The 21,962-nt window shown below is 51.5% G+C and overlaps 1 protein-coding gene and 1 pseudogene across 2 annotated transcripts in view; one reads left to right on the plus strand and one right to left on the minus strand.

Annotated features, from left to right (window-relative positions):
- Shc4 (SHC adaptor protein 4) overlaps window positions 1-21,962 on the plus strand; it is a 113,335-nt gene that overhangs the window by 19,864 nt on the left and 71,509 nt on the right. The window contains exon 2 of the mRNA XM_023724043.1: window positions 10,096-10,166. Within this exon, the coding sequence (XP_023579811.1) occupies window positions 10,096-10,166 (71 nt within the window). The remainder of the gene's footprint in view (window positions 1-10,095; window positions 10,167-21,962) is intronic.
- LOC101576668 lies at window positions 936-1,924 on the minus strand (annotated as a pseudogene). The gene has a single exon (XR_192703.2). The product of XR_192703.2 is annotated as an interferon-inducible double-stranded RNA-dependent protein kinase activator A pseudogene (transcript).

The following is a 21,962-nucleotide window of genomic DNA, read 5'->3' on the forward strand; positions in this document are numbered from 1 at the left end:
TTTTTTTTCTCCGAATGCCTTCAAGGCATGACTGGCTGGCTTGTGTTGTGGGGATCAAACCACAGCAACCTGAGCCTGATTGCTTTGTTGAAGCAGCCACTTAAAGAACTGAGCTAAGGTGCAGGCCCTCGTCTGGGATGTTTTCTGTTCATTCACCTTTTGAATTGCTTTCAACAGTATTTATACTTTTCGAAGTAGGTCCTGTATTTATTCTACTAAATTTGCTTATAAGTATTTTATTCTTATTCTATTGTGAATTAAATTGTTTTTATAATTGCAATTTTGGATGTTCATTGTAACTTATGACTTTAAAATTTAGGAAAATTCACAGATAATGTCTGATTTCTGACTTCTGGAAAAACCCAGAAGATCTGGTTTCCTAAAGGACAAAATGGGACAGGAATGAGCAGTTTGTACCGCATCTTTTTGAGGCCGGGTTCCAAGGTTTTCACCAATCATCTAGTCACTGTCTTCTGGCTTGGTTCACTGATGAGCTCCTCTCTTCTTCTTCTTCTTATTATTATTTTTTATAACAAGAGTTCTTTATTACATGGTTCTGAATACACAGCAGGCCAATCGTGTTCCCTGAAATTTTACCATCATTCTGTAAGAGCTGGTTAATGTTGTCCCTCAACACTAATCCTAAAGAACTTCCTTGAGATCCCCCTTACAAAGCCTTGTGCGAAAGAGGTTAAGCACCAGTATGCATGTTGCCATCAGCACTTTTACTTTGTTCTCATTGTTATCATCCGAACATGCAGTTCCTTCTTCCTACGTGCCTGGCTCTGTAAAATGGTGCGACACCACGCCTGTGGTACAAAGTTTATAAATACAATACACCAATACAAAGTTGAACCCATTGAAAAGCGCTTAGTAGCAACTACCAGGAGATAATTAAATCTGGAGTGTTGATGAATCTGGAGAGATCTGAAAGAACTCGCAAACATTACAGTAAAAGTTTGACTTGGGAAGGAGAGGAGAGAACTCTGAAGTGCTACCGAAGGATGTTCTAAGGTGCCCCAACTTTATTTCCTTTCTGCGATTATCTTCAAATACTGCAGAGCGTTGTGAGCTGCGTCGCTCTGGGCATTGCCGCAGGAGATGCCCGAGCCATGACAGACCGTGATAGGACTGGTCGACAGTTCGGCGAGACACTGATACTGCCCGTTGGCACTCAGCTCTTCTATGTCCAGATACGTTATGTTAAAACCTTGTTCTTTGGCAATTTCACTAGGCAGGTGGGTGTAATCTGTATTTGGAATACTGAGGAGGCTTTGCTTCAGCAAGTTGATCTACTCACCGGAGAATTCCTCAAGGAATGCCAAGTGCATCCTAAAGAATGCCCTCCTACATTGGTTAGAGAGATATGGTTCTCTGGAGAGATATTACTAAATTTGGAAAGAAATTTCTCAGCAGCATTTCTCTTGGTTTGTTTTTTGATGCCCCCTTTCCAGTTTCCATAAATGACTCTAGCCAGCAAATTGTGGCATACTCCCTTAAGAGCAGGTCCTCCCTCCTGGGAAAGAGTGTATTCAGGAAGCCGCCAGCCACGATGAATTGCCAGTTCCTGTAGTGAACCAGTTGGATTAAGCTGGTTCTTTGGTTGCTTGGAAGGGTCAGGCACTAAAGGGTCAGGAACTGCAAAGCAAGTACTTGCATTGGCTTTCAAAATGTTTATGGCAGCCTCTGCAGCTCTGTGTTTCGCCAGCTTCTTACTTGTTCCTTCACCTGTGCAGTTTATGTCCCCAGCAGTTACTCTGAAGGTGAAAGTGGGCACGTGTATTTGCACATCAGATCTTTCGCATTCATACCCCAGGATGTTCTTGGTCTTCATGCCGTACTCGTGTAATAACTGAATCGGTGTTTTCCCTGGCTTAGCTGTTATCATCTTCCCCAAACTGCCAAGACCAGAAAAAGATGGGTTTCGCACGTCAAGGCGGAGAGGGACACAGAGGCGCGCACCCGCCAGCTGGAGGGCCAGCAGGGGTGCGCGGAGAGCGCCGGCTCCCGGCCCCGCTGAGCCGAAGGCCGAAGGCCGGGCGCACCTGTCTCCCTGCGGCAGCGCTCTGCAGGGCAGTGGTGAGGGGCACCGGAGGGGACTCAAACGTGGGATTCTCCAGGGAGCAGGGCAGGCCGCCGCGCAGCACCCCCACAGCAAGCCCGGGACCCCGTCCCAGCCCAGGGGCGCCCTCCGAGCACCCCGCGCCGCCCCCCACTCCTCTATTATTAAGCACAGTTTCTTTTTTGTCTGTTTTTTCTTTTTTGGCCTTTGTGATTGTTCTTTTGGGAAACCTATATTAGATGAGGGTTACTTTGAAAGAGGAGCTGATGTCCTCTAAACCTTTAAAATGAGCGCTTCTGCACACACACCCTTCCTCTTCTCGAGAGCCGCCTCCAGCCCTAGCCCACGCACGCACGGCCAGGCGCCCTCGGCCAGGCTTTACACCGAGGGCGCAGTGAAGACGGCCGGCCGAGGCCGCCCCTGCTCCAGGAGGGATCAAGGCGCAGGGACAGAAAGCGTCTTGTAGGACATCGAAGCTTTAACGACACTTTCATACGGTGCGTGGGGCAGGGCGGCGAGGGGAGCCGTCAGACCATGGTAGGAGAGGCGAGGAGGAGGCTTCGGCTGTGAGCTTGACCCGGCCACAGTGACGCGCGGGTGTGAGCCGGGAGCCAGGTGGACGGAGCCCGGCGCTGCTTCCATGGGAAGGCACCAGGGAACAGGAGAGGGAGGAAAGGGCTCAAGATCCTCAGGGGCCGGACAGGAGTCCCTGTCCTGTGGTCTGTGCTGCACCCCCCCCCCCCATATTTAGCGCAGGGTCTACAGGGTGTTCAGGGTCTCATTACCCTGTAGTGATTCTCGCGTTTTCAGCCTCCCAAGCACTGGGGTTACAGGCGCCCCACCACGCCCAGTCTTAATTGCTGTCTCACAGCGCCCTGGGGGTGGAGCCGGCACTGCTTGCAGGAGATCCGACTGCGGCCGCTACTACGCTCTGCCTAAGCGGGCGCTTTAGTCCACTGAGCTATCAGGCCGGCCCCCATGTGCTGCATCTTGTACTGAACACGGGGGTTTTCTCCAAAATGTCCCTCTTACAGCCCCTGGCTTATTAGAACGGTTCTCCTAGGCTCACTGAGGAAGCCAGTGCCCAGGAATCTGCTTTAAGAAATCTGTTTTATAGGTTTTTCAGGCGATTTCTGAAGATTTCTCAAGGTCTGTGTTAGGCATGGGGAGCCCGTAAGGATTTTAAGTGGGAATGCGGTGCATCGGGACGGAGCGACAACATAACAGACACGCGGTTCTCTAACTGCCTGCTGTGATAACAAGCACGAAGACCCGGTCTTAGCAAGGGCTCTGTTACTGTGGACCAGGTAGCGTGCAGCGTGCGTCCAACTCCAGGACATGCCAGGGTCAGTCCATGTCTTGCATTTCCAGGGAGGTCCCCTTCCCTTGGGCAGTGAAGGTCAAAGTCTGGCTGGCGGAGTAGGGTGCAAGCTGAGCTGACGGGGAGAACGAAGGTTCTGCCCCTGTTTCTGCCTGCGCAGTGCATACGGCTGAATTTGTGTTCGCTGCGTATGATTTGATGTGAGTGTGCTGTACTGAGGCGTGTGCTGGGAGGAGATACTCAGAGTCGGGCCGGATGTGGAACTGAGGCTAACAGTGGGAGAAGGAGAGGACGCAAGAGCACGAGGCTGAGCCGAGCCTCTGAACGGATGAGAGACACGAAGGAAAAGGAAGTGGAGGCTTTCCTGCTGAGACCATTGGTTGGGGCCAGATAAGCAACTGGAGAGATAATTTAGATGCATTGAATCGGAGATACAAGTAAATATTCATTTGTGTTTATGCTGCTCTCCAAGATGGGAGAGAGCTCAGCCTGAGATCCTGAGGGTCTTCAGCACCCCGAAACACCAAGGTGCAAGAATATCTATGCTCAGAGCTGATTTTATTGTCCTGGAGCTGAACTTGAGAAACATACCATTTTTTTTTTTTTTTTTTAATCTTCCTCTGTGATTCTTCTGTGGAGCTAGGGTTGAGAATCGCTGTCAAGTTGGAAAGACAATCATCGTTGTTGAAAGAAAAGCCCTGGATGTGTGTGGGGGAGGGGTGGGCACCGGCAAAGGACACAAAGAAGGACTGGTCCAAAGGGAAGATGACAAACTAGAGAAGCCCAAGAGGGCGGGATGCTCTGAGGACAAATGCAGGGTGGCTGCAGAGCAGCTCTTCCCTGCAGTCATGGAGGAAGGAGCAGCTGGCTTGTTGGGGGTCAGTGGGGGGCTGAAGCAGGAGCAGCAAGTAAAAAGGGAGGCACAGCATCCAGAGGCTGGCAGGAACCGCCCTTTTGCCCTGTGCCTGCACATGAGAGGGGCTAGAAGTTACTTAAAGACAGCAGGAAGCTCCTGCAGGGTCTTCCTCCACCTTGGCGGCCACTGCCACTTGCCTGAAGGGTAGGCCCTCGCTGTGCCCACTTGGTGCTGTACTGCGCCCCAGTGAGCGCTGTGTTGTTCTTATTTTAACCCTGTGCAGCACTGCAGGCTTCTGCCTTAACCATCTTGCTTAGCGTAGTGTTCTCCACTCCTCTGACCGCAGGGGCAGGAACATTCTGTGAGAGGGAACGCCTCATCTGTGGAAAGGCACTCCATCCAAATGTAAATGAAGAGCACAAAGCTGCCCTTTCCCAGGGATGCCAGAGGCAGCCACGGCTAGCGCCCCTGCGGTCTCTGTGCACATCCTTTCTGAGAAGACAGGGATCCATCTTCTGTGCGTAGGTGACATCCTGAAGTCATTCAGTGAGGGTCTGGGTGAGATCATCCCATAAGCCAGCTGTCATTCATTCTCTCTGAAAACCCCAGTAGGTCCCCCACTGGAATGCATTGCCCCAAATCCTGGTCATTGTGAGCTGGCTGTTCACCTCTGCCTAGACCCAGGGAAGTTGGATACAGATCATCCCTGGGCCTGGGGCCATGCAGGGAGTCAGGGTTGGAGGGCCCCCACCTCTGCCAGTGCTGGCTGGGGAGCTCCGCCCCTCCTCCCCACACTGTCCTTCTCAAATAAAGGTCTCCAGGGTCCTTTCCTTTCCTTGCCATGGCAGGGCCAGGCTGGGAATTGGGGAAGCTGGCTGTCCCCAGGGCAACTCAAATTTAATTCTGTCTGCTGTCCTCATTATGGCCCGGTCTCCCCTGAGTGTGACCCTCGTGGAAGTGGCCCGCAGGGATAACGGGCAGGAGGCAACGGGACCCCTCTCTTCCTTCTCATTTTGTCCTACAGGGCCCCAGCCACGGGCTGCAGACTCTAAAATAAACCCTAATTCAGGCTTAGTGAATGGTGAAATGGAGCCAGGCCCAGGTCTTTCACAGGCTTTAATCTCCTCATCTATTAAACGGAGTTAAGAGCAGCGGATTGCCTTGCGAAAACAGATAGGTCCTTTCTCCCCTCGGCTGCTCTATCTTTATGGGGCCAGCTTTTTTGAGAACACAGACCACGTTTCATGCCGACCTGCACCTAATAAATGAATAGGGTGTTCTGCCTGCAGTTTCTAGCAAATGCACAGGGCTCTCCTGGCCAGGGCCCTGACAGCCCTCCACTCTGCCTACGTGGCCATCACCTACTAGTGGGCAGATACCCTTTAAGCACAGTCCCCTCCCACTGCTCACAACAGTGGCTTTAAGAAGAGGTTGTGCAGTCAGGGGGACACCAGGTTCCCTCCCAGCGTTGGAGTAGCCACGGCTTAGTTGCCGTGGACAGGGACTGTACCCACTGCTGTTGTCTCAGACCATCTCTGACCTGGAGCTGGGTGACATCGAGGGTGATCCAAGGTGTCACTTGTGTGGCTGCTGACTGACAAGTCAGGTTAACCATCAGGGAAGGGGACCCAGGGCCCTCCCTGGGGACGGCGATTATTGCCATGAAGTGTGACTAGGACAAGCACTGGGGACCCTCTCTCCCTTATCCCCAAGTTCTGAAATCCCCATCCTCATTGAAAACCAAATGCCACCACTGGTGACACATCTCCTGGGCTGAGAGCTGAGCCCACGTGGACACTGTGTCTCACATGGGCCTTAGGCCTTGCCAGCTTGGAGTGGCTCTGTCCTACCTGACCCCCTTGTCTGTCTGCCCCCCAGTTCTTCAGAATGTGGCTTATTCTCCCAGCCCTTCCAGCATCCTCTGGGTTGTCCAGGTCTGGTTCCGGCTCCAGCCTGACGCAGGCGAGACACCTGGAAGCAGGTGCCTTCTCTTCTGCTTCCCTGTGATCCTGCCGTCTAGGTTGTCAGCAGCCTGTCAAGTGGGGAAGCCAGACCTAGCACACATGGGGTGAATTATGGGGGAACTGCGGAAGCTGTAGAGCTTAGCATCATGCTTCTGATCTAAAAGGGCCCCAAGTCTCATGTGTCTGGACAGTGACTGGGTACGGAGCGCCACACTCACAAGTAGGCTCACCATGGGCGAGTTCAGTCCTGTCCCACCAGGAGGCGAGGCCAGCTGGAGGTACGACCTAACCCAGCTCTTCCCTTCTCTCTCTGCTTCCTGGCCGCCGTAGTAGGACCTGCTTTTCTGCACCACACCCTGTCACCTGCTTCTTCCTGGGAGCCAACCAGCCATGGACTGCCTCCTCCACAATCCTGAGCGGGACTACAGTGCTCTTCCTTTAAGTCACAGATGTTGGATGCTGTGCCCCAGCAGCAGGAAAGTGACTGAGGGGAGAGCGCCCCAGCCTGTGGCGCCCGGGTCTCCTCTTAGGACCTGGATGTTCCTGTTGTTTGTTCCTCCAGGGTGGAGAGACTGCTCGAAGCTTCCACTCCCTCAGCCTCCCTCCACCCTGCTCATTTTAAAGTTTGGAAGAGTTGGACACTAGATGCTGTCCCAGGCTTTCAGCTGGTATTGACTGAACACCCAGAGGGTGCTGGGGGGGGGTCTGTGGTTCTCTTGGGGGGCACAAGATCAAGGGTACAAGCAAGGAAGTTATCAAACAGGCCTGGTACTACAGCGATGTGGCGACAGGGGCTGTGATGAAGGGAGGCGGGAGGGACCTATGAGCGGTGTCACTTAGGTCGGAACCTGATGGATCAAGAAGACTCAGAGCTGCAGAGCAGAGGGAAGACAGAGGCAGAGGGCCAGCAGGTGCTGAGCCCTATCTTTGGGAGGAACTGGGTGGATCTGAGGAATGGAAGGAGGCCAGGCAATGGTGAGGGGCGTGCGGGAGAGTGACCGGGGCTGAAAGGTAAGCAGGCGCCGGCAAAGCAGGGCCATAGCTTTATGTGATGAGTTTGTTCTGACGCTGGATATTAGGCAAATATGCAAGAGTGGGATTCCCTGTGCCGGGGGTGGAGGATGTCGGCACCTTCGTGCACTGATAAACCCACTTGTGACTTAGCTGCAGAGAAAGATGAGAATGGCATCTGCTCTGCACCGACGAGGCGTCCCGAGGGAACCATGGGTGAGGCCAGGCCCGCTGCTCTGGGTAGAGAGCCCCTTCTGCCCCGAACCGCTAGTGTAGGAGACGGTGTCACGGGATGGGCAGTCACTGTGGAGTTCTTCTCAGGTTCTTGCTGTCGTGAACACAGCTGAGTGGGACATCCAGAGAGAGAAGCAAGAGGAAGGTTCCTCAAAGGCATTGCAAGAGTAAGCAAAAGAAGTAAGGGTCTGCTCCGCAGGGTGAGAGCAGGCTCTGGGTTATGAGAGGATCTGTCCCTGGGGGTGGACAGGGGTCACAGTCCTGTGGTCACCTGGTTTGACCCATCACTGCAGTGCAGATGAGGCTGGAGCCAGGCCAGGGTTGTGCACCCTCAGGCTGGTGCGTGCCTGGGGCTTGGGGGGCAGGATCTCCTTTACCTCCTGGATTTTTAATATTTTGGCCCACTCATACTTACTCTGTCTGGTTTCTTGATCCGTACCTCATGATTTTTGCTAAATCCTGCCTCAACAGAGAGTCAGGAGTCTGGAGCAGAAGTGGGAGCTGAGGGCAGGAGCAGCTGAAGGGCCACGGAGGCCACGCTCTTCCACCCACCTACTGTGGAGCCCAGGCCCTTGGCAACTCCTTCTCTTTTTAAATTTTTTTTTTAAATCTTTTATTTATTTATTTATTTGGCACAGGGTCTAGCTCTGCAGCTTGGACTCATAGTGATCTTTCTGTCTCAGCCTCCCCAGCACTGGGATCACAGGCATATGCATCTGGTCTCAGTGGCTGGCTTGGGTCTTTGGGCTTCCCAGGCAGGTGCTTAGACCGCTGAGCTATCTCTCCAGCCCAGCAGCTCCATTTCTGACAGTTATTAAAATGGGCTTTCTAGAGTACCTCTAAATCTGGCTTCTCTCTCCAAAGAAGCCTTATGATTTATGCTAAAGAAATCTGTAGATATCACTTACTTCCCGGTGATATCCAGGCCTTGGAAATACAGGCTGACAGGGCCAGAATCGAGATCCAGGATGCTTCCTGGGCCAATCCGGGAGACCTCAAGAGGGGCGTGGCTAATAATCTGGCTAAGAATGTCCGGGTCAGTGTGTTGTCCCTAGCCCCAGGAACCACTGGTGTCCTGAACAAGGAGTAGCTCAGTGGCCAACCCTTCCATAAATCTAGGACTTTAAAAGATAGGGAGCTGAGCTGTTTTTAGGACACTAAGTTGACAGCACCTGCTGAGAAATACTGTAAGAAATGTCCAGGCAGAGCCCTGTCCCCTGTTCCTGCCAACTTGCCATGGTGCTTGCCCATTTTCAAGCAGAAGGAGGAAAGGGTGACAGGAACAGGGTCACTTCCAAGGAGCCGCAGGTCCCCTAGCACCAGATGGCTTGGCCTTCCTGACCTGGTCCAGAGTCTTGGAGAAACCCGGCAGGCCCTCTGGAGAGGATTTCCTCCTACCACCTGCCTGGCAGAGCCCCACCAAAGGCTAGGCCTGCGTCTGCAGGCGTCGTTCATCCCCAGGAGCCGGAATGCACTTTCCAGCTGCCAGCTGGCTCCTTCCTGGCTGCCCCAGCAGCATCACCATCATTGGCGGATCCTGAAGTGGTTCATCCTCTCCCCCTCCTGTCTCCCTGGGCTGTCAATGGTGCTGCTGTTCCCTCGGAGGCCCCGGCAGGGAGGGTTTGACTCAGCCTCTCAGCCTGACTCATCCCAGTCCCGTTCTTCCAATCCCACCCACCTTGGAACCAGCCATGGTGTATGTGTCTGTGATGTCACTTGCGTCTCCCCTCACTCCCACATGGGCTGTCATTGCTTCCTCTCCCCAGATGGGAGCATCCAAGCTGCCCCCCTCCACTTCCCACCTCTTTCCGCTGCTGACTGCAGCCTCCCGCTGCATTGGTGTCACATCAGTGGCAGCAGCCCTACTGGGCTCCTTGCCGCCCACATTACACACAGAAGCTGCCTTTTCACTGCGTGAGCACAGCTCCTCTTCCGACGCTTCACGTTCAGGCCAGGCGTGCAGTCCCTGGGGTGGTGGCACAGGACTCCTCCTTCCTTTGCTGAACTGCCTCACTGGTTCAGCGATCTTGCAAAAGATGGTGAAACCTTGTGTTACCGAAGTCTGCGTTCTCGCATCCATGTGCTCATTACTGCCTCTTAAATGATTGGACAGCCCTGTATTATTTGTCTCCTGTTTATTTTTCCTTCCTCTAATATGTGGGCACCTCTCCCTGCACACACACATGCATACACACATACACGCATGCATATGTACACATAGCTCTAAAAACTTTACATGTATGAAATAAGGTGCCTCTTACAACAGTTCTAACTGCAGTGATGTGGAAAAGGTGAACCGCTGGCTGAGGCTCCATGGGAAAGCAAGGGCAGAGCCGGGGCGCACATTCACACTGGCTGGCCTGGGCCACAGCTGCCAACCCAGATCCTCCGTTCTTCTCTGCTCATGTTTGGCCGTGTTATGCACGGATGATACTGTAGTTTGGGTTCAGCCAATGTCTTCTTATGGCTGACCTGAGGTGGAAGGTGTGTCCCCAGTAGTGGCTGGAAATATCCAGGGCTGTTGGGTGTGCAAATGTAACTCGATGACAGGGGCTGATTCCAGCTGTTTCCGAGGAAGTTCCCATGTTGTGCAGAAAAAGCCCAGTGATGTTTTTATCCTACCTGCTCTTCTCTCTTCTTGTTCTAGTACATGGGCTGCATCGAAGTGCTCCAATCAATGAGGTCTCTGGATTTTGGAATGAGAACTCAAGTTACAAGGTAAGAGGACAGAATCGGTGCCACCCTGTACACTTCAGGGTGTAGCAGTTTCCTCTGCAGGGATTTCATGCAAGCCCACAAAGTCATGATGGAGTTTTATTAACTCAGCTGAAGGCAGCGTCTTCCCAGGGGACCAAGCTCGCATGAATGGCTTTGTCTCATTTATTCCTTCAGCAAAGCACCAGGGTTCCATGGAGTAAGATGATTCAATTGACAGAAATAGCTGGTTTCCCAGGTACCTAAATATTTAAAATTATGCCTAGAAATATACATTACAGAATTTCAGACCCATTAAGGAGATAGCTGGAAGTGGGCTGTCCCTGCGTGCATTGTCCCTGCTCCTAGAGCTGGTCTGGGCCTCCTCCTTCCTGTGTAGTGAGCTTGGCCAGGCAGCCCTGGGCGGCTCAGGGAAGCAAGTCAGAATCCTTGCCAGGCAGAGCTCAGGGGCAAGGCGGCAACACTAGCGAGCCTCATCAGAGCCACGTGCAAAGCAAGGATGGAGAGGAGCGTGGAAGTGGAGTCTGGGACGAAGGAAGGGGAGGGGAGGGGAGAGGGGAGCCAGACTGGCAAAGGACACAGAGCAGGGGCTGGCGTCTGCTGCGTGGAGCCCAGCATCTCGGGCGTGCCTCAGTGTCTCTCTGGGGCCAGGCTGCTGGCCACTCCCCTGCAGGTAAATGCTCTCACCGTTGGGGGGGGAACGTGCCCTCACATTTCTCCCCTGGACTCCCACACCTAGGAGAAGTACCTTACTGAGGCACCTGAGAGGCAGACTTGTGGCTCTTGAGGAGGATCGTAGTATGGAGTGGCTCGTGGAGGACTCTCAGAGGTCTTGGGCTGAAGTCTAGAGTCCAACTTTATCTCAAAAAAATGCTGAACTGATTTGGGCCAGGGAATTATTTTTTGATTTTTTTGAGACAGGATCTTACTACACAGTTTGAGCTGGCCTTGTGCTCACTTTTGTAGACCCCAGGCTGGTCTTAAACTCGCTGTGATCCTCCTGTCTCAACCTCCCAAGTGCTGGCATTACAAGTGTGTGCCACCATGCCCAGTTCTTTTTTTTTTTTAATAACCTACATGACCAAGGCACACATCCCTAGTATTTCATGTTATATACTTTAAGAAGCACTGATTTGGACTCAGCCTTATGAGGCATTCTGATCACGTCCAACCTTCTCCCCCTCAGTCCTCTGCAATCAAACACATGAAATATTTTGTATCTTTTTTTTTCTTCTCTTTTTGAGACAGGGTCTCTCTATGCAGTTCAGGCTGGCCTTGAGCTCACTTTGTAGCCCAGGCTGGTCTTGAACTTGCAACAATTCTCCTGCCTCAGTCTCCAGAGTGCTGGGATTATAGGAATGCACCACCACAACCCACAAACACATGAAATCTAATCCCATTGTTTGGAAACACTTGGTTCCTGCCTCAGCCCCTAGAACCTGAAAGACACGTGGTGGATGTTTACTGAATAAATGCAAGTTCTTCCTGGCTGTTCTACCAGCATTTGGAGACAGCTACAATATTTCTTCTCTTTTTCAGATTCACTTTCCCATTGTTAGGCCATTCAGTTATCTTTATGGTTTCTAGGCTAGTCACCCTGTCAGCCTTACAGTATTCTGGGAGCATTTTTAGGCCAGGCCTTTCCCCTCCATTCTGATCATCCTTTTACTGAGAAAACCCTCCCTGTAATCCTGAGTGCCCTAAAGATAGGAGGAAGAGGTGACATCCCAGGTATCTGGGATGGGGGCCCAGGACAAAGGGTGCCACTGGGCTGACCTCAAGGCTGTGGTCTGGTCCCGAACCCCCAGTCACAGGTGGACACCTCACTGCCTGTGAGTATTATGAGTTGCAGTCTTTAGGAGGGGACCAGGTTGTGAAGGCAGAAGCCTCACAAATGAGGTTAGTGCCTATTGGCCACTTCCTTGTGGCTGGGACAAAATACTCCAAGCCTGCGCCTTCAGGAAGGACAGCTTAGCCTGGATCACAGTTGTAGAGGATTCGGCCCAGAGCTGCTGGCTCCGAGGCAGGAGCAGCGTGGCGGAAGGTTGCGGAGGGAGGGAAGCTGCTCGGCTCACGGTGGGTGGCCAGGAAGCCCCGCACACTTCCTCACCGCCCTCCTCCCACCAGCGCCTCCTACCAGCGCTGGGAGCTCATCACCTGAGCGATCTAGGCACAGGGCCCGTTTGCCAGTCACCCTCCAAAAGCCCCACCTCTGGACACAGGAGCCCATGGGGTGGGCGCTAGAGATCTAAGCCCCGACCGTGCCCTCGTAGAAGAGGTGTGAAGGGCCCTTTGCCCTCCCTGTCGCGTGACGGTGTGCAGGAGGCTCTGCCTGACCCAGAGCGCGCCTTTGCCAGACGCGAACCTGCTGGAGCTGCGTTCTTCCCCTTCCCGGCTTCCAGAGCTATGAAAAGAATACGTTTCCGTTATTTATAAATCACCCAGTCTAACATGTTTTATTATAGCAGCAGGGACAGATGGAGATGCAGAGGGTGACTTATTTATTTGTTTATTCATCCATTAATTCGTTGACTCATTCTTTTTCACTGAAGTATTTATAGAGTGCCCATTAAGGACCTGGAAATGTTCAAGAATTAAGGATCCAGCAAGAATAGATCAAAGCGTCTTTGCCCCGGGTGGCACTTATGTCCTGCCGGGCACACAGGCTGCCGAGCGGAAATGCGCAGGCCCCACTCTCGCAGGTAGTCATCCCTGCTGAATAACAACGGAGAGGAGGAGACAGGCTTGCAGGAAGAGCGCTTTTAAATTTTATTTTGATGTCCTAACACTGCTACATGTTTACTTAGAACATCTGGAAATACAGGAAAGTGTGAAGGGGGCGCGGCTGGCTGGCATGTGGCGCTGGGGGATCGAACCGCGGTCCCTGTGCTTTGCCAAGCTTGTTCCAAGTAGGTGCTTTAGACCACTGAGCCATCTCTCCAGCCCCAGCCTTTCCAGTCTTGTCTTCTCTCCTTGAGCTTTCAGTGATTTTTTTTTTTAAGAAAATAGAAACAATATTATCTACTGTCTATTCCCTATGGAGAATTTTCTTGCTCTCATTTTTTATAATGGTTACATACATAGAGGAAAATTTATTTTCCGGTAGCTATTTTTAAGCAAGCAGTTCCATGGCATTGTGATGTTCACGTTGTTATGCTCCATCATCACCATTCGTATCCATTCATCTTCCCGAACTGAAATTCCTGCCCACTAAACACTAACCCCTCATCCTCTGTCCCCACCCCCCAGCCCCTGGCAATCCCTAGTTCTACTTTGTGTCTCTGTGGTTTTCAGTACTCCTAAGCTCTGAGCAAGCAGACATACCCACTTGTCCTTTCCTGGCTGGTACGCTTCACTCAGGGCCGTGTCAGCAAGGTTGCGTCTGCTGTGGCGTGTGTCGGAGCGCCGTGCTTTGCTGGACGCTGTTCTGTGGCCCGAACAGGCTTCCTTTTGCTTGGCCACCAGCATCAGACACCTGGCCTGTTGCTCCATACTCTTCCGTGGCTGTGTGGCATCTTTTAGTTTTTCATTATTATAAGCATACCAGCACACGCCTAATTTATGACTTCATCGTTTCCCCAGGACAAATTCCAGAATTAGGAGCCCTACGTGGAACAGTTCAAGTACTGGGGAGGCTTTGACGTGCAGGCGAGGCTGATAGATTTTAAAATCGCATAAGCTTGTGTGTCCATTCTTCCCAATTCTTTCGAAAATAGGAAGGGGCTGAATCTTTTCCCTGCTGTGAAGATTCAACTTGTGACCAATCCTCGCAGTTGAGGGAGTCTCTGGGTGACAGTGCACCTCACAGACAAGTCTATGTCTGACTCCAACGTGGTGGGCCACATTCTGGCCAGATTTAGGGAAGCTTGAGGGTGGTGGCCATTTTTAGAGTTCTAGATTTGGTGGCCAGGGAGCCCCATGTGAGGAGCAGAAATCAGAGCTACAATCTGGATGAGGTGAAGGTCCAGCCACAGGAACGCGTGGAAGGAGGGAGGAGACCAAGCCGACCCCGGCCCACAGTGGCAGCGTCTGGCCGGGCGTTTGGTAAGAGGATGGCAGAAGACGCTGTGAGAGACTCGCATCCTGCCGGCAGCGTCACTGCGCCAGAGCAGTGAGCAGCGCTTTTGTGAACTCCACTCACTATCTGAGTCAGCTGCTCAGCTGTGCTGTGTGCGCAGCAGAGAGCGCACACCAGCCGCGGGACCTGAGGCAGACGCAGGGGGCCGCGCGGCGGGGCGTCTGCACGAGGTCTATGCAGGTGGCTTCGAAGAGATGTAGCATCAGGAGGAAGCATCAGGAGGAAACGACCAAAAAAAAAAAAAAAAAAAGGAGGAGTAAAAAGGTCCTCTGCGCGGGCGGAGGCCTACTCCCAGGCAGCTCCCCTACGGCCTCCGTTGGTTGGAATCCAGCAGGCACTTTTCTCAGTTTCCCAGGACCGGTTCCGGCTCTGCATGGACCTGCGTGCTTGCGCTCTGCCTGCACCTGAGCAGCACGTGGCGCGCCGGACTGCTTAAGTTAGGATGAGACTGTTAGGGGATATGCCACCCAGATGACATGAAATAAAAAACACAAGAGGGACATTAAAAAAAAAAAAAAACCCACTGTTAACGTTGTGGGTGGGAGAATGCTCCCATAAAGACACTTACTGAGAAGAGTGCTCAGGAGGAAAGAAAATTCAGACATTTAAAAGTTCTAGTTCACGGTGGTCACGCTAAGGATTGCAAATGAGCATCGTGGGCGCAATGGGGCGGATCCAGCTGGTTAGAACAAGTTTCATTGTGCATGGCCAGGAAAGAGGGCTGAGTCTGCAGTGTCTGGTGTCCCCGGGTCAAGGTTCACGACCTTCCTCAGCTGAAAGAACCGTAAGCCACGCAGTAAGACACAACATTGGTGACTGGAATTTACTAGGCAAGCATTTGTGTAAGTAGAAACACTTCCTTGTATATGCATGTGGGTATCAGGAGGCCCTTGTTGGATGTTTGGAGAGAGAGACAGCGCGAGAGAGGACTATAAAGAACAGAGACACTCAGACAGACAGACAGTGGCCACATTTTCTAGTTGCAAGGTTCTCTGCTCTGCAGTTCCCGCAACCTATTTTGGACTAAGATCTCACTACTCAGATAATTAAGTCAACTCATTTTGAAGCCTTTAAATAGGTAGCAATTAAGCAAATGGTCTTCACTCAATTGTGAAGGGTTCTACCAGTACAGTAGAGTCCAGGGCAGCACAGAGAGAGGCTGAGAAAGACACAGAGAGAGGGTGGGAAAGCCAACCGCACCCTTTCCTTAGCCTTCAGAGGGCAGGCTTGGCACAGCAGGCACAGGGCTCGAGGGTGCAAGACACATACTCACGGGGCAACTCACAGAGAGCAACACTCCTGGCTGAGTGTCTGACCGGGAGTTCATAATGCAGAATACACAAACTCCTACAAACCAACAACCACAACAAAGAACCTTGTTTAAAAACACAAGCAAAGAACTTTAATAGACATTTCTCCCCAAAAGATAGGGGGTCATACTGCACAGAGCTACTCCTGTAGGGGAGCTGCAGGGGCTGCCCCGGGGTGGGAGGGAGAGTGGCAGATGCCAGGGCTGCTGGTGTTTGGTGGTTAAGCAGGGTGAGAGAACGGCAGGAAAGGTCACAGAGCATGTGAAGGCACTAATGCCACTAAACCATACACTTAAAATGACTAAAGGAATTTTATATTGTGCATCTTTATTACATTTAAACAATCTAGCAGCTAGACTTCTGCCTCTGGAGCACTGGAGGATCTGCTGTCATGTATATAAATTCATTTTATGTTATTAAAAGTACACACAGCCAGGGAGGGAATCCCACACCCTTAATCCCAGCCTCATACCCTCTAGATCCAGCTGCCTCTGAAAAAGCCCCACCTATGACCACAAGAGGCTTTGGGGGGCAAGCTAGACGCAAACCATAACAGTTTTTCTAAGCATGTTTAAAAACTGAGATGGGATTGCATGGTAGATGTTAACTGGCAACATATTTTTATCATTCAGTGCACATTTCCTAAATTGTTAGTTTGAGCGGAGATTACCGTGATCTGAGCTGTGAGGTAGAAGAGATCCTCGTGTGTGTGGCCATCTGCCGCAAGTGGGTGTTTACAGAGAGTAGTTTCACTGTTATGAAACAGAAAGTGACTGCCTGACTTAAGCAAAGGGAGAACTGCTGAAAAGGATTTTGGGGAGACCTGTGGTGCCTGCAGAGTCCATGAGCGGACTCAGTGAGGTTCCCGAGGCCTCAGAGTGCCCATCGGTGGCTCTCTTGGTCCCAGATGTCAAACCCCTGGGAAGGACTGCGATTCAGGCCTAATTCTGAGCCGGGGTCTTTGGCCTGGCCAGGACAGCTGTCACAGTGTGGCAACAGGGCTGCTCCACGGCTGTCTTGTCATGGGTAGGAGGAAGAGGACGAGGGGAAGAAAGACAGAACTGTTAATCCTATGCTGCCCATGAGATTGCTGCACCCGAGAGATTAGGGCATTTCCCGAGGCGCCTGGGAGGATGTCTGGGCTGCGGATCCAAAGCCCAGGCCTCCCAGACGCCTGCGCACTGTGTGTCACAGTGAGAAAAGTTCAAGGAACAAGTGTCTGGGAAGTGCTGAGAGCCAGAAGTGACAGGTTGAGAAGATGTTTGTCCCTTAGGCGGAAGTTTGACTTGGATTTAAGATGTCAGATTCCGTATTTGTGCATTTTCTCTGGAAGTGTTGGACTGGGGATGTAGTTCAGTGGCACAGCACCTGCCTGGAAAGCACAAGGTCCTGAGTTCAACTCCTGGCACCAATAAATAAATAAATAAATAACAGATCTTTGGAAGGGTTTCATAAAGGCACCCATAAATATGATAATTTTGTCATTTTCTGATCTCTACTAGAAGAAAAAAAAGTGTTCTCAAACTCATATGCAGTGGCTTGCTTTATTTTTATTTATTTATTTTTTTAAAGGAAAGGTTTTCTTATTTTTATTTTATTTATTTATTTATTTATTTTCGGAACTGGGGGTTGAAATCAGCCTCTTGCACTTGCCAGGTAAGCACTTATTCTACTGAGCCATCTCGCCGGCCCCTGGCTTGCTACACTTGGTTTTAGCCAAAAGACGGAGAAGCGATAAAAGTTCAGAGGGATTTCTTTTCTTTTTTGGCTGGCTCAGGATGCCTTAAAGGCAGGTTGGGTAAGGCGTGAGGATCTGGGGATCGAACCACAGTATCCTGAGCCTGACTGCGTTTGCTTAAGCAGGCACTTAAACAACTGAGCTAAAGGGCATGACCCCTCGCTTGCTTTAGTAACACAGAATATTGGAAGAGAAGTCTGGTGATTTCAAAATGAGGCTGCCATTTGGACCAGAGGTGCCACGGAAATCCCTTATTTTTGAACTGGTGTTTCCCCAGGAGGCCTCCAAAAGCAGCATGAAGTTTTAATTTTTAAGGAAGAAAAGTGCAAATTCTGGAGACTGCTGGGGAATTGAGTTTTAGTTTTTCTACTACATCTTACACATAGACCAATGAAGTTGAAAAGAGATTTTTTCCTCCCCAGATGAAAAGTGTAGAGGTCATGTAGCCTCCCCTCCCTGAGTCTGTAGGAACAGGTGACCTGATTCCTTGGCATCTGTCTTAGTCACTTCCCTCATTGCTGGGACAAAATGCTGGACACCCACAAAGGACAGGAGAAGTTTATTTTGGTCTGCTCTTTGTAGAGCTTGGCTCTGTAGCTGGCTGGCTCCAAGGCAGGGGTGGCAGCAGAGGAGAACCACTCACAGCGGGGCAACAGGAAGCAAGAGAACAAGGGGGCGGGCGGGAAGGAAGATGTAACCTTCCGGGTGGTGCCCACAGTGACAGCCTCTTCAGACCCGGCCGCCCCTCCTAAGCTGTCCCCCTCCCTGATCCAGCCACCCTTCAGAGGCTGCCTGCGCCTACAATCCCATGATATCTGAGGTATCAGTCTAACAGGGTCCACTAGTGAAGCCATCTGGGAAAGCTGTAGAGCCTGAAGCCAGTCACCCTGTGCTGCGAGGCCAAAGGAAGGCCAATCAGCTGCGCCCCTGCTCCTAGCATCCACAAGATTCCTGAGCCCAGGGACTGGCGACTCACCCAGATGAAACCTCTACAAGCAGCCCCAGAAATCCGCATTTGCATCAGGTGTCCATTGATTAATAAGAAGTTTAAAGTCTGATCACCCTCACCTGAGTGGCTGGGTTCGGGAATCCTCGGAGACGTGTTACCAGAACTGGCCTGCCACTCTCTGCCACCAGATTTGACAGAGTAGGCCGGGTGTGGATTCCTTTCAGAGCTGAGATGCGAGCACGCACACACATACCTGGTTTCCCGGATGAAACCTATGGTGTATATGCCCAAAAGCGTTGGAAAGAACCAGTTGTTTGTTCTCTACAAACCAGTGGTGGAAGTCTATATTCATTCGACCAACTGTTATCGCCCTCAGTACCACAGACAGCTTTACGGCAGACTTCTAGATAATATTAAACAGGGCCAGATTTTCTTCCTTTGAGGATTTGCCTAATATTTGGAATTAGACGTATATCAGTGAGAGCAAAATGGGGTGAATCAAGTGGCTGATGAAGTTGGATCAGTTTTGGTTTCTAAAAAAATGAGCTTTGACCGTAAGTGTTCTCTTTAATGCCCAACCCCATGCCTTTATAGTATTTTGGACATTTTTCTTTTTTTTATCATTTTTTTTTCATTTCTTTTTTTTTTTAATTTTTTTTTTTAATTTTTTATTTGAGAGAGAGAGAGAGAGAGAGAGAGAGGCCAGCTCAGCCCACTAGGGGGCGGGGCAGGCTGGCATGTGGTGCTGGGGGATTGAACAGCGGTCCCTGATGCTTTGCCAAGCTTGTTCCAAGGAGGTGCTTTAGACCACTGAGCCATCTCTCCAGCCCTGGACATTTTTCTAAACAGACGTTTTTTAAAAAATAAGTGCAGCTTATGTTGAAGTAAAGGAAAATAATTTCTTGGATTGACGAATCCCATTGTATTGTGTATAAAACTGACTCTACTGTCATTTTTATGAGTTAACTACTTATGGGTTCTTTACTTTTCTGTGTTTTTGAGACAGATTCTCACTATGCAGCTGAGGCTGGCCTTGAGCTCACTTTGTAGCCCAGGCTGGTCTTGAACTCACAACGATCCTCCTGCCTCAACCTCCTGAGTGCTGGGATTTCAGGTGTGCACCACCATGCCCAGCCTTAAAAAAAAAATTTTTTTTTAAACTCTTTTTGGTACTGGGAATCAAACTCAGGACCTTGTGCTTGCCAGATGGGCCCTTGTGCTGCTGAGCTATGTCCCCAGCCCTACTTACAGATTCTCTGTGCTCTCAGTTTCTGGGTGTAAGGTGTTCAAATCAGCTAATGTGATTTTACTATGGGAAGTCATCACGGGGTTAGGAGAGCATCAACACTTAGTTTCTGGGAACCGGGGAGACTGGCAGGGGATGGAATGTGTAGGCCAAGCTGCCCTTCTGCCTCATTCCAGCGGGATGAAGGGTCCGCCTTTGAGGGTAGACAGAACAACTTGTGTCCTTGGCTGCCCAGCTGCGTCAAATTGCAAAGGTGCTTGAGAGCCGGATTTGAATCTAGTGCAGGTGGACAGAAGGGCCCGAGGAGTCAGGGAGGTGGTAGAGACAGCACGCGGCAGTGCAGGTTTGATTTGCCCACCCTGGGGCCAGAGTCTCCAGTTCCCCAGATGAAAGGGTACCTTCTGTGAGCTGGGGGTGCCCCCTCCCGGGCCAGGAGATGCACCCCGATAAGGGCACAAAGGGAGCTGGAGCCGTCCTCCTCCACTGCCCCACGGGCACTGACTGCACGCCTTGTGTTCGGGTGCCAGGAAAGCCGGCTCCGGCTCCCAGAGCGCCCTCGCTGGCTTTGGTCTCACCAGGCTGGACCAGACTGAGCACGTAGATCCCTGGCCTTGATGTCTCCAAGGCCAAGGTTCCAAAAAGATGGCGTGATTTTCCTCAGCATGCCGGAGCAGCAGGACACAGTCTGTGCTGTGGCACAACTCTCTGGTCCCCAGTAGGAAAGCAATCTGAGCGGCAGGGACAGCCTAGCTCTGAGGCCTGCAGGCAGATTTCCTTGGAAAGCAGAAATAAGGTGTTTTTTTTTAAAATGTATTTGGTATAGGGTCTCACTACGCAGCTCAGACTTGCAGTGGTCCTCCTGTTTTTAGCCTCCCCAGCACTGGGATTACAGGTGCGTGGTATAGGCTCAGCGCGTGCAGGGTGGGGTGGGTTTGGCATGTGGTGCTGGGGTGATTGAGCCCAGTCCCTGCACTTGCCTACGCTGACACTTAGTCCACTGAGCTACCTCGCTGGCCCAATAAGGGAACATTTTGCCAGAGGAGTTTTGACTTTGATTTTTACAAAGGCTCTTGCTGTGACTAAAGTTTTGTTCTCGTGTCTGTTTGCCTGGACACAACTGGAACACATGAGCGTGCATTTGCATGACTGCCTGTGGCCGGGAGGGAGCTGTGGGAGGCTCTGCTGCCCACCTTCCCAGCCGGGCCCTTTGCTTCGTTTCACGTTACTCACTTCTCCGGCCTTCCCATTTACTGGAGAAACACTTTCACTGGGAAGCGCTGCGTAGCCTGTCCCTATTCAATGGCCCCTTTGTCTAGGATTGTGATAAAGTCTCCAAACCCAAAAAATAAAGGGGTGAGTGGAGGGGACAACTAGGCAACATTGCCTCCAGAGGAGCTTAACTGTTTAAGGGTTAGAGACACAGAAAAATTGTAACTTCAGTACTGTGATGGCTGAGCATTCCTGAAGAAAGCTGGCTTTGTTGGATGATGGGTTTTGAACTCTGTTAGGACAGACAAAATATCTTTTTTGGTCTCACAGCGTGGGCGGGGCTTTATGGTCTTAAAAGCAAATCTTCAAGTGCATTCTCTTTCCCTTACATCAGCCCACTCCTCTCCTTGGGGTGAAACAATAAACAAAGTGACCACTGTTGGTGCGGGGTGTTTCCTCTCGCTTTCCTTCTAGCGCAAACTCCCAGGGTAGGAGTCTTCAGCTAAGTGAACGCTGCCCCCTAAGACAGGACCTCAGCCGGGGTCGGGACCTGAGGGGACCTCAGGGCTCCCAGCAGGTCGTGCCCAAGTGCAGGATGCTAGGTGGAGAGGCCAGGGATCCCTACTGTGACTTCAAGCTCTAGGCGGCCCCTTTCGCTTTCCTTCAGCATTTGTGAGGTCCGTGCCTCCGCCAGGAGGGTGTGGCCCAGACTCTAGAGCAGCCCTGAAAGTACCATTTGTTTTTGAAAATGTGAGGCCTCTTTCCTTGGCCCCAGTGGCAGAGACAAAAGACATATTTGTGAAGAACAGTGACCAGAAACCGGCCTCTGTCTTCATCTAGCCTGGCTTTCGCATTTGTTCACACGGCTATCAGCGAAGAAAGCAGAATCTGCGAGGCTGCGTTCAAGCAGAGCTTGTGTGGTGTGGGGAAGGGGGCAAGTGCGCCCTATATGAGTAACTCTGTACAGACAGGGGTCCGCTCCACCCCATACTGGGGATTGAGCCCAGTGCTTTGGCCCTGAGGTACCTCCCCAACCCTTTTTATTCTTTGAGACCATCTCACATCTCACTGAATTCCCCTGGCTGAACACCTTCCACGTTATGGCCTCCCAGAGCACAGGGCGTCACCCCGACCTCTACCCACTATCGCACTTGCACACTTTACCCCTCTCCCTGTCTCTTTTATTGGAGGTGCTGAGGGTTGAACCTAGAACCTCACACATTCTAGGCAGGGGCCGCGCCAGAGAGCCACATCTCTAGTTATTAAAAA

The sequence above is a fragment of the Octodon degus genome, unplaced genomic scaffold (genome assembly GCF_000260255.1).
Source record: "Octodon degus isolate 3935 unplaced genomic scaffold, OctDeg1.0 scaffold00105, whole genome shotgun sequence".
Classification (NCBI taxonomy): domain Eukaryota; kingdom Metazoa; phylum Chordata; class Mammalia; order Rodentia; family Octodontidae; genus Octodon; species Octodon degus.